This window comes from Lipotes vexillifer, unplaced genomic scaffold (genome assembly GCF_000442215.2).
Source record: "Lipotes vexillifer unplaced genomic scaffold, Lipotes_vexillifer_v1.1 scaffold770, whole genome shotgun sequence".
NCBI classification, from domain to species: Eukaryota; Metazoa; Chordata; class Mammalia; order Artiodactyla; family Lipotidae; genus Lipotes; species Lipotes vexillifer.
Window position 1 is genome coordinate 145,008 of NW_006798803.1, and position 12,314 is coordinate 157,321.

General features: G+C 38.3%; 1 protein-coding gene across 1 annotated transcript in view; it reads right to left on the bottom strand.

Moving 5' to 3' along the window:
- Positions 1 to 12,314, bottom strand: part of LOC103090211 (glycine receptor subunit alpha-3) — a 164,206-nt gene that overhangs the window by 111,055 nt on the left and 40,837 nt on the right. Inside the window, 1 exon segment of the mRNA XM_007471116.1 lies at positions 4,512 to 4,579. Within this exon segment, the coding sequence (XP_007471178.1) occupies positions 4,512 to 4,579 (68 nt within the window).

Sequence of the window (12,314 nt, forward strand, 5' to 3'; positions counted from 1 at the left end):
AGCCTTAGCATTTCATGCCCATCTCTGGGGTCCACACTGATAGCCGTGGCTCGCACCCATCTCTGGAGCTCATTTAAGCAGTGCTCTGAATCCTCTCTCCTCGCTCACCCCAAACAATGGTCTCTTGCCTCTTAGGCAGGTCCAGACGTTTTCCCGGGCTCCCTCCCAGCTAGCTGTGGTGCACTAGCCCCCTTAAAGCTGTGTTCACGCAGCCAACCCCAGTCCTCTCCCTGGGATCTGACCTCTGAAGCCCAAGCTTCAGCTCCCAGCCCCCACCCACCCTTGCAGGTGAGCAGACAAGCCTCTCGGTCTAGTGAGTGCTGGTTGGCACCGATCCCCATGCAGGAATCTCTCCACTTTGCCCTCTGCACCCCTGTTGCTGGGCTCTCCTCCGTGGCTCCGAAGCTTCCCTCCCATTACCCCCCGTCTCCACCAGTGAAGGGGCTTCCAAGTGTGTGGAAACTTTTCCTCCTTCACAGCTCTCTCCCAGAGATGCAGGTCCTGTTTGTATTCTTTTGTCTCTGTTTTTTCTTTTTTCTTTTGCCCTACCCAGGTACGTGGGGAGTTTCTTGCCTTTTGGGAAGTCTGAGGTCTTCTGCCAGCGTTCAATAGGTGTTCTTCTGGAGTTGTTCCACATGTAGATGTATTTCTGATGTATTTGTGGGGAGGAAGGTGATCTCCATGTCTTACTCCTCTGCCATCTTGAAGGTCTCTCCCTACCTTTATTGTTTTTATTTTGTAAAAATAATTTATTCTATGGGCTCTGGTGAAAAGTCATGGTTCATTGAGTAAATATTGACTTAAGGCACAGAGCAGAGCAATTCTCTCTCCAGCATATGTCTGACAAGATGGAGAGCCATCTGTTTGCTGAAGATAGAACGTTATGACAATATATCCACTTTGAAATACTGCTCTATATACACACCCTAACTGCTATATAGTTATATATGAATTTTTTTTAAAAAGTCCAACTTACAAATGCTGTCATCCCAGAATATAATCCTTATCCACAACTCACCCCAGGTTTGCAGGAGTACGATTACTGAGAGTCACTTAATGTGGAGATATTAAGCTTCACCTCACTGTAACAATAAAAAAAATTATGTTCCTTTTGTCACCACCATTTTAAAAGACATGATAGACGCACCTCTCTCACCAAGTCCATGTTGCAAAATGGAAGAGGGACTGATGATGGTAAACCAGTTTTTATTTTTAATTTAATCTTTTTAAGAACTGTGGTTTCCAACAATTGTTGAATCATTATCTGCTGAAGAAGAATGTGAACTTGGGGTAATGGAGGCTGAACAAATCCTTAGAGAACCCCATTATATATAATGACGTATGATTCAAATGTGAGGGAAATAGGGAAGTTTAGAATTTCCACAACATACATAGAAAATTTTTGATGACTATATGACAAGAATAATAAACTTGTACTCAAGTGAGAATGAGTACATTAAGTTAGTAATAACTACATTAAGTTAATTAGACAAACACTGGGAAAGGATGAGTTTAACAGTTAAGAAATTTGAGCTTAAGCTATTGGGGAAAAAATGCACATAAATATTAAGAAAAACAAAGTTGGTGCAAGAAGAAGATGCAAAATATATTAAAGATTCAAATTAACTTAATTTTCAAAAAGTGGCTGAAGTAGAATATCCACTAGAGATATTTTCTCAAGAATCAAATAATTACCTCAAATGGGACTAAAGCTTATTTTAAAATGGGGAGAGATACAATAGGTTAGAAACTAGACCAGTAGAGGGAGCATAATATAGTTGGTCAACGAAGACACTGAGCATGGTTAAGATCTCTGTTAAGCAAAGATATAAAGATTGGGAGAATTATTCACTTTTATTTTAGATATGAATTCTCAGATGCAAAGATATCCATTAATGATTACAAGTAATTTAAAATTCCACCCTCTCAATTTATACATTGTTTCAGTTGAATTCAGTTATTTGTATTGTAAGAACAAAATAAAGTATATTCATATAAAAAATGTGAATGTTAAAAAAATAAATGAAAGATTTTGTAAAAATAAGTTAACTTAATACTATGGCAAGTAAAACAATGGGGTAAAGTTTAGTTGCAGAGCTGTGATGGTGGAAACTATGAATAAAATACACCAAAGTAATCAAGTGGTAGCAAAATATTTTGATTCTTAAGATAGAAAAAAAATAATCTAATTTTCTCTATGCCTATGTAGATGGACACCATATTGCAGCTATCCTATCTGATACCAGTAAAATTTTTTACAAATATTGAATCTGATTATGTGAACAGAAATAATGTCACATGTTTATGAGTCTGGAAGGTTAAAAAGAAAGATATCAAGGTGGACTTAGTTAATTTTATAATATTTTACCTCTGGGATGTTTGATTAATGTTCATTGATGCTGCTTGTGACTGAAGAAGCAAGTGATAGATGCTAAAAATGAGTTCAAAAGGATACATTATGATGGGAGATGAAGGAATGGAAAGGATTTCTATGCTGGAGAAGGGAAATAAAACTGAGTGAGGGTCCCTGGGAGGGTGTATCTGCAATATTCTGCAAGCTTTTGGCATAATATTATTCTGCAAAGGAAGTCTCTCTAAAATTATTAAAGGTAAGAAATTTAGCAGATGTAGTCGTCATCCTATGGAGTGTGTGTTATAAGCACTTAGTGGTAGACTGATGAACTATGTCATAAAAAGCAGCGACCTTCAGGAACATGACAATCTTTGAGGTTTTAATAAGGAAATCCAACCATGTCTTCTCTTTTTTCCAAATCCCTTCCTCCACCCCACAAAGACAAGTCAGGCTAGAAACCTTTCCAACTATTGCTGTTGAAACTGTTTCACGGAAGTGATCTTGCAAAAGAGAAAGTATAAGCATATGTCCAGGCTTTCAGGATGATACAGTGTTGTATAGTAGCAATTAAAATGAGGAAGTTGTCAGGGCTAGAAATATAATTTGGGAGGTCTAGGTAGAAAAAAATCCAGTAGAGATTCCTTTGTCTATAAATATGATTTGAATTGGGTCTGTATAAATACAGGGAATAAATCAGGACCAGAATAAATAAATAAAAGTCATATGAGCGTCCTAAAAAAAAAAGAATCAGGACCAGATATTCAACCAGAATCCAGAATATGTCAACTTCTGAAACAGGATTATAGTGACTTCAGGGTCAGAACTGCACCAGAACCACACTGTGCTTACACTAGCAAATCATGTCATTTCCTCTGTGTTTACACACAGGTACACACATTAGTGTTAATTTATATACTGCAGTGAAGATAATTCTATATAATGCCCCCAAAATGAGTTCAGTTCTTCTCCACTGAGGCTTTTATTGTAATTATAGTATATTGAGTTTGAATAGAACCACAGAGATGCTGCTAAATGACTAAATATTGCATACATGAGGAAAACAGCATTTTAAAAAAGTGGTGCCTGAATAAAGTCTCTTCCAGTTGAGAAAAATCCTCTATACACACACACACACACACACACACACACACACACAAATCTACACAGCCTCCCACATAATAATTTACATATTAGATTTTTCCTTAGAAAATTCGTTATCAACTCATTCTGATATATGTAAAATAAGAATAATTCTCTTACTTAATAATGGCTTTAGAAGCTAATAAATCTTTAAGCTTTTCATATCCTATTTTAGCTAAAATCAACTTTGAAAATTAATGCACATTATACTTGCTAAATTTAGGAATGGAGTATAATTCTAGGTAATTTAAGAACTACAATACATAGTTTCAATTTTTAAAAAAAGTTCCTAAAAATAATAAAAAATAAAATTAATTAATTAAAAGTTCTGGCTAGACAATCTTACAGATATTCAGTGGTTCATATGTCTATTTTATTTCAGCTAAAATGTACAATGAAAACTATAAGGCAAAGAAAAGATACATGATCTTTAGAGAAAGTTATAAAATTCGAAACAGAATACATTTGGTTTGGAAATGATAATATTTTAGCTTTAATAACTTGATTATGTAAAATGTTCTCAATTACACAGTGATGAAGTCTCAGTTCAGTGAGTTTAGTTAAATTAAAGCATATACCACAATTTGCAAAATAGTTATATTTGATCAGATATTATATTCATTTGGAAAAGTAATCAGAATACTTAAAATAACATTATAAACACATTTATAAGTATACAAAATAATTAAATGTGACATTATTTACTCCTATGCTTATGTCTGCTTATTAAAGAACATTGACAATAAATAATTCATAAGGTAAAGTTTTTGTTTTAATTTGAGATCTAATATTTAGTTACTGAAATGGGAAAAATCAATCTTGTTTTCACTAACCATCTCTAAATGAAACATTGCCTGCAGTTGATTGTAATTTAATTATACGATTAAGTTTATCTTTTAAAATCTCACTATATGAATTTTGGCTTTCAATTACATAATACCAGCAGAAAAATTGCCATGAACATGATTACAAATTACCCCAGTGTGAAATTCATTACGAAGTCAACATGCCTACTTACCATGGTTGTCTCAGCGATCGAACCAAAGCTGTTTATGAATATGTTACACGTGACATTAACTGGAGAGCCTGAAAAAGAGATTAAAAGAGAAAAGCTGTTTAGATACTGATCTAAAATACTTTCAAGTAGCTCCACGCCTCTAATTTGTAGTTTAAAAAAAAAAAGGATTCAAAGCATTTCATTATCTGGCTACAAAGCTTTGTCATTAGGCTTGATAGCTATACAAGTAAAAAACACTGAAATATTGTGTGGTAGGGGTTCAAATAACTCAGTTAATCTCTGCCTAAGCTAGTCAGATAAAATCACACACAAAAGCTGATATCTAAGCCTAATTTATTTTGTTTGTTTTTACATGAACATAATTGAGTCACTTAATTTTACAAGGTCTGCTACAAAAAAAGACAGCAGCCCCTTCCCCTATACCCCCATTTAATCCCTCCCTGGAGATGATCACTTCAACTCATTTAAACAACTCTTTGGGTGTTTACCTCAATTTCTCTGAACAATAAGTTTATTTTACTCCTTTAGATGTTTTCATTTTAGACATATGTTCTGACAGCCACAGTAGAAGGTAAGGATTTTGCTTTCTTTCACACCTTATGCCCACCCCTGCTACCTTACACCTTTTTTCTGTCCTCCCATTACCCAAATACAGCTACATTGTCACTGTTGTTAGATCACTATTCACTTTTTACTTTATTATGACAAGGTAAATGTTACCTCCAACTAACCATATAGTATACTATGATCACTTTTTCCTGCAGAATATGTTCCTGAGGTCGATAATTGTTTTACATATTTCACATAGTTTCCTCCATAGGTATCATTAACTTGTGCACAAGTTCTGAAATGTCTAAACTGTGTTTCCGTAGCAGACTCATCAGATACTCTATTAACTTTCTCTTCCATCAGGCTTACTCCATTCTAGATTTGTTGTCCTGGAGCATAGCAGTCATCTTATGCTTTCCCATAATCCTCCTACTGGACATGCTCATCCTTCTCCTTCGTGGGACCTCTTTTCATGGTCCCCATTCCTTCTTCTTTCTTGGCCCATTTCTTCATTTTAGTGGAACATGTCCTTCAGTAATTTTTTGAGAAATGGTGCATAACGATGTGAAGCTTTTCAGAACTTGCTTGTTTACAAATGTTCTTTCTTATGCCCTCACACTTAATTAACACCTAGATTTGGTACCACATTTTAGGCTGGAAATTGTTTTTTCTTCTGAATTTTAAAGACATTTCTTCATTAGCTTCTATTTTCTAGTATTGCTGTTGAAAGGTCCAAAGCCATTCTGATTCTTGATCCTTTGTCAAGATAAAAGGGATGTTCTCTTTGTACCAATATTTTTATTCTTTAAAAAAACGGCTTTATTAGTTAAAATAGCTTATCACTCAAGGTTTTAATTTACATTTACTTAATTACTGGTGCACAAGTTTCATCTTTGTTTTTCTACTCATTTTCTGACAGCATTTATCTTGCCAGAATGAGGTACAGAATAAAAAAGCAAAAAAATTACTTAAAAATAAAGTCTAGGGCTTCCCTGGTGGCACAGTGGTTGAGAGTCCACCTGCCAATGCAGGGGACACAAGTTCGTGCCCCGGTCCGGGAAGATCCCACATGCCGTGGAGCGGCTGGGCCCGTGAGCTATGGCCACTGAGCCTGCGCGTCCAGAGCCTGTGCTCCGCAATGGGAGAGGCCACATCAGTGAGAGGCCCGCGTACCGCCAAAAAAAATAATAGTAATAAAAAAATAAAATAAAATAAAGTCTATCCATAGGCCTGTGAATTCTATGTACATTGAAATCATCTGGTGATCTTTAAAAAAGATTGATACATGATTCTTACCTTCTAATTTAGTTGGTATGACATGCAACCAAGGCACTGGTATTTTTAAAAGCTAGCTACATAATTCAGATGTGCAACATAAGAAATTCCAGAGTATGAAACAGCTGTGGCCATTAGACCACAGGACTAAAGTGAATTGGGGTTTTATTAGAGATGGAGAAAATGAGAGACGGGAGTCAGGACTTAGAACATTAAAAATGCAAAGCTATTCATTTTAATAAGAGTTAACTATTATAAATTTGGTCAACCTGCTAACAAAACACGGTGGCTGTTATGTACTTAGAAAGAGCCCAAATTCTATTGTGTCGAGATGCCTAGAACATAACATTCAAACAGATATAGAGGCTACATTGTTTGAAATATAAAGGATGGACATTTAAGAAAACCTCATAAAAGTTCTGAATCCTGGAGGTGCTATAATTAGTTATTACTAGTAGAAAGGGTTTCTTTTTTAACTTTAAAATACTTTTTTTCAAAATGTTATTTCTAAATATTAACAATTTTTTTAAAATGTGTAGGATGATAGAAATGTCTTGTCACCACGTAAGAGAAGAGAAAGCACAGGTATTGTACTCCACGATTATTTTATCCCACCATAAGAGAAGTATGAAGTCACAATTAACTGTTAGAAGATACATATGTGTGTGTGTGTGTGTGTGTGTGTGTGTGTATATATATATATATTTTTTTTTTTTACTTAATGTAAGTCTAAGGTGGTGAATTCTAAAATATATACACAGCCTGACTGGAATTTTGATAAATTACAAGCCAATCTTTGATATTCTCTAGGCTATTCTCTTTCTTCTTGAGAACTCTAAAATTCTGCTATTTTCTTTTGCTGTTAACAGCAACATGAATCTGGGGAATATCTTTTCCCTCAAGATAAATTCTGTCATGCTTTATTGACTCAAATCCATTGGAGGAGGGAAAACGCAAACGTTTTAGTATTGGGTTAGTTCATCTTCCAGTAAAATGAAGCTAGAGGTACATCCATGTTGGGGAAACATGGCCCTGTAAGAAGCTGCTGCTACACAACTGCCAGCTCTATCTGACTATGATCTCTTTGGCTGAAACTGGAATAAATAAAAGTGGGGGGATGAATTTCTTATTTTAATTCAGCAAGGGGCAGAGCTTTTATTTTTTAGTCTCACCTTCTAAATTTAATCATTATGCATAGAATTACAGATAATATTGGTGAAAAATAGGATGAAGGTGAAAATTCAGCATAGGCTTCAGTGACCTGAAGTTAGTAATGTCTGTTCTGATGCATTTCAGGGTCCCTTTGGAGCAGGTGCTGTACAGCACATCCTAATGATTCCAGAAAGGTTCTGAAATGGAGCAGTATGAAGTACTGTGCTAGGAGGAGGACTCCTCTGATGCATTTGTTTTCTCCCTAAAATAACATGTTTCCGTAGAAGAGCAATGGTCCCAGGAGAGGGGACTACTTTAGGCTTTCACTAGCAGCTGGGAACATGATGCCTCACACTGCAGCCCTTGCTTCTCCAATGCCTCCCATCAGGTGCAGAAAACTCTTCCTAAGGTCAGAAAGTCAGCCTGCCCTAAGCTTTATTGTCTAATCCATCATTTATCAGATGTGTTCCTCACCTGGTTATTAGGACATACAAAAGTGCTATTTAGTTTCCATTTTACTACTTATTTGCATGTATTCTCTTCTTCAGCATAAAAAAAGGTGAATGGATTCAGGCACCAAACTTTAATTTCAAATTTGAAAAACAGAGCACTCACTTGAAAGATATACATGTAAAATATATACTCACATTATATATATATATATATATATATATATATATATATAATACATATACATATATAGAATTTATTTTATTTTAAAGAAATTTAAAATATATTAAGGTATGAAGCAATTTGGAAATAAAGTCTACTGTTTTTAAAGGTAGTCTTGGGCTAGATCATAGAATTTCTTCAATGTAATACCAAGGTATTTGGAATTTACTTTATGAACATGAAGGAGTCTTTACAGATTCTTGTTCATGAGAGTGTAGTAAACCAACACAACATGGTGAATGGTTGAATGGATAGCAAAAGCTTAAACATAGAGAAAACAGGAATTTATTGTAACAGTTTAGATGGGAAATACAATGGCCCTGACCAAGGACAGTGACGGTGGAGATAGAGTACAAGGAATGAAGTGGATACAGTTTATAAGGCAGTATATTCTACACTTTAAGATTCTGATCCACGTCAGATCAGGGGAGCAGACCTGGAGTAGTCTTTCTACCCTCACTATTAATATATATTATATATTCAAAAATTTTGTAGGGAATGAAGCTCAGAGAGGATTGTAAATCTTCTATTGCCATTACAGAGAGCACGTGTTTAGCAGTCATTGGTCAATCTGGTACTTCTCTGTGCCAAAGCAAAAAACTGTTATATCCATCTAATATACTGCTATGTTTAGCAACAGAGCAAATAACTGCTATAGCATCCATATGGCAAATTGTGCTTTAAAATTGTTCACTGCCTTAGCCATCGTTGGCCTGAAAAGCAAATGACAGTAGTCGCAGATGTTTTCAGCAGCATGTCTTCTTTTAGATGCCTCTTAAAGAAACAGAACATGGGGCTTCCCTGGTGGCGCAGCGGTTGAGGGTCCGCCTGCCGATGCAGGGGACGCAGGTTCATGCCCCGGTCCAGGAGGATCCCACGTGCCGCGGAGCGGCTGGGCCCGTAGGCCGTGGGCGCTGGGCCTGCGCGTCTGGAGCCTGTGCTCCGTGGCGGGAGAGGCCGCAACGGTGAGAGGCCCGCATATCGCAAAAATAATAAAAAAAGAAACAGAACATCGCTTTTAAGCTCAGAGATGGACAAAGGCAAAACGGCAAAGTACAATGCAAAGCCTTGGCAGTTACATTATTGTTATTCATGTTGGGGAAAAACTGTTCACCAGGCAAATCTAGAGCAAATAAACAAAGAGACAAAAACTAACCCAAGTGTTCATGAAAATGACTCTAAAAAACTTTTAATGTAATGTTGCTTTAAAGCCACACCCTTTCGAAAGACATAAGAATGCAATCAAAACATTAAATTTCAAAAAAATCTGTTTAGTGATTTGTTATTTTAGATAAATATATATTTGTAGTCAGGTCATGAGGAAAGATATTATTTTTTAATTGACAAAAGCATATTTGATTGCTGTAAATCCATATTTCAGATTATTTTTTAGATACTTGAAAAAAGGTTTGAAATTTATGGCATAAAAATAGGATCCAATTTATTCTTCCCTTTCCCTTCCCTTTCCTTCTTGAATATGTAGCCGAAAGCCATTCTCTCGGTACAAGATAGGCTTCCGCGCTGGGGATGGCTGTGGGGAGTGTGGACAACTACAGCAGGGTGAGAAGGACGTCAGCAGGGAAGGATTTCACAGCATGGGGTGTTGGAGCCTGAGTGGGGCAGCCTTGCATGCGGAGTGAGAGTCTGAACAGGACCCTGAGGAATTTGTGCAGGAGAGGGAGTGGCAGCAGACAAGGGAGATTCAATACATATTGATCAAATATGTAATTATATTAAGGATAATGGGAGCCTTACTGTCAAATGAGGGAGTTAAAATATGGAGACTCAGAAACTAGAATAAAACTATGGTAGTAGAGATATCAGGGAGAACTCATGGTTTTCAGCAGATAGAGAATTAAATACATAGATCTAAATGAATATATGTGTGTGTGTGTGTGTGTGTGTGTGTACATATGTGTGTATATGTATGTATACTTATGCATATATGTATATGTATATAGATACATTCTGGCAGACACCAACTTAGCCAGTTAATCAAAGTGAACATCATCAGTCATGGTAAAAAATTAACATCGTCCACAATCTATTAAGATGCAATTAGAACACAGCATCACTGCTGTGATATTCCTATCAAGATGCATTACCTAAATTGAATCACGAGGAAACATGAGACTAATGCAAATCGAGGAACATTCTGTTAAATAAAGGAATAATAATATCTTTTTAAATGCCAAGATCATGACAGTCATAGGAAGAATGTGGCTCTGTTCGGACTAAAGGAGACAATGAGAAATGACCCATAAAACACAAGACATGATTCTAAACCGGATTCTTTTGCTATGAAGCCATTATTTAGATAATTGATAAAATTTGAATGGGAGCCTGCAAATTAGATGGTAGCAATATATCCATGTTAATTTGCTTGTTTCAATGATTAGACTGTGGTTATCTAAGATAAGGTTCTTTTTGGCATGATACACCCAAGTATTGGGGTATCAGGTCAACAACTTACTTTCAAGTTGTTTGGGGAAAAAAATAGTTTGTGCTATACTTGCAAATCTTCTGTTAGTTTGAGAATGTTTTAAAATAAAAACAGAGAAATAAGTACTACTGAGAGAATATATTAGAAAATAATCAGGGGCGGAGTCAAGATGGCGGACTAGGAGGACGCGGAATTCTCGTCTCCGCACAACTAGGGCACCTACCAGGCACCGGTGGGGGACCACGGACACCTCAGGGGACGGGAGGAACCCCCAGCAACTGGGTAGGACGTAGAGTGTGGGGGGAGTGAGGGGAGGAAAAGTGGAGGCGGGACAGGACTGGCGCCCCTGAGGGGAGGCTGGGGAGGGGAAGGGATCCCACGCCCGAAGGGGGAAATTGGGGGACGACTGGGAGGGCAGAGGATCAAAAGAGAGCCTGGCCAGGTTTCCCCTGCCCCCTTGGGCCCCCAGGAACCTGCTGAGATGCCAGGCGTGATCCTCTGCCCACCTAGGCCCCCTCCAGATGTGTGGGTCCTGAGGGAGTGGGAGGGAGGGAGGGAAGGGGGAGCAAATGTGAAGGCCAGACCTACGGGAACAGCATTCCTGAGGGGCGGCTGGGGGAGGGGAGGAGTTCCTACACGGATAGGGGTCCAGCAGCGATGGGGCAGACCCTGGGGGTGATGGGGGAGGGGCACAGAGGAACAGAACGGAACGTGGCCAATGCCTTCCCTGTCCACTTAGGCACCCAGAGCTTGTTGGGCCCCCAGGCCTAATCCTCTGCCCTCTGAGCCTCCCTCCTGCCATGCAGAGATGAAGCCCCGCCCCTACACCCCCACCAAGGACCCCACCTCTACACTCGGAGACCCGCTCTGAGACCCCCTCCAACGTGCTGGGCCTAAACCCCACCCACACACCCTCACTCAGGGCACCACCTCCAAACTCCAGAACTCCACACTCCAGAGGCCCTCCTTCCAACGTGCTGCCTCTCCCCTTCCACGCAGGTCCTAAGCAGAGGCCCCACCCCACGCTCAAACGTCACTCCCCCACACCCGCCTAGGTCCCGTCCCACCCTATACCCCACCACTGTCTAAGTTCCACCCCCTACCTAAACTCCACACCAATTAGCAAGGCTTTTTTTTTCTTTTTTCCTCTTTTACATTCAGGCTCTGTTTTACCTTGTTAATTCATTCTTATTGATTCATTTATATTTTTATTTCTTCCTAATAAATCTTTTATTTTTCTAATTTTATTTTATCCTTTATATTTTATTGTTCTCTCCTTTTGGCTTGTTCCCCCCAAACCCCCATTTTTTTTTCTCTTGTGGTTTTATTCTACCCTGTTGCAGTTGTTTCAATTATATTTCTAGTTTTCCTAATATATATTTTTTTCTTTTTTTTGCGGTACGCGGGCCTCTCACTGTTGTGGCCTCTCCCTTTGCGGAGCACAGGCTCCAGATGCACAGGCGCAGCGGCCATGGCTCACGGGCCCAGCCGCTCCGCGGCATGTGGGATCTTCCCGGACCGGGACACGAACCCATGTCCCCTGCATTGGCAGGTGGACTCTCAACCACTGTGCCACCAGGGAAGCCCCTAATATATTTTTGATCTTTCTAATTTTATTTTTTTTTATTCTTTGATATTATACTGCTCCTTTTTTTCTTTCTTTCCTTCTTTTTTTTCCTGTGTGTGTGTATCACACCATGCAGCTTGTGGGA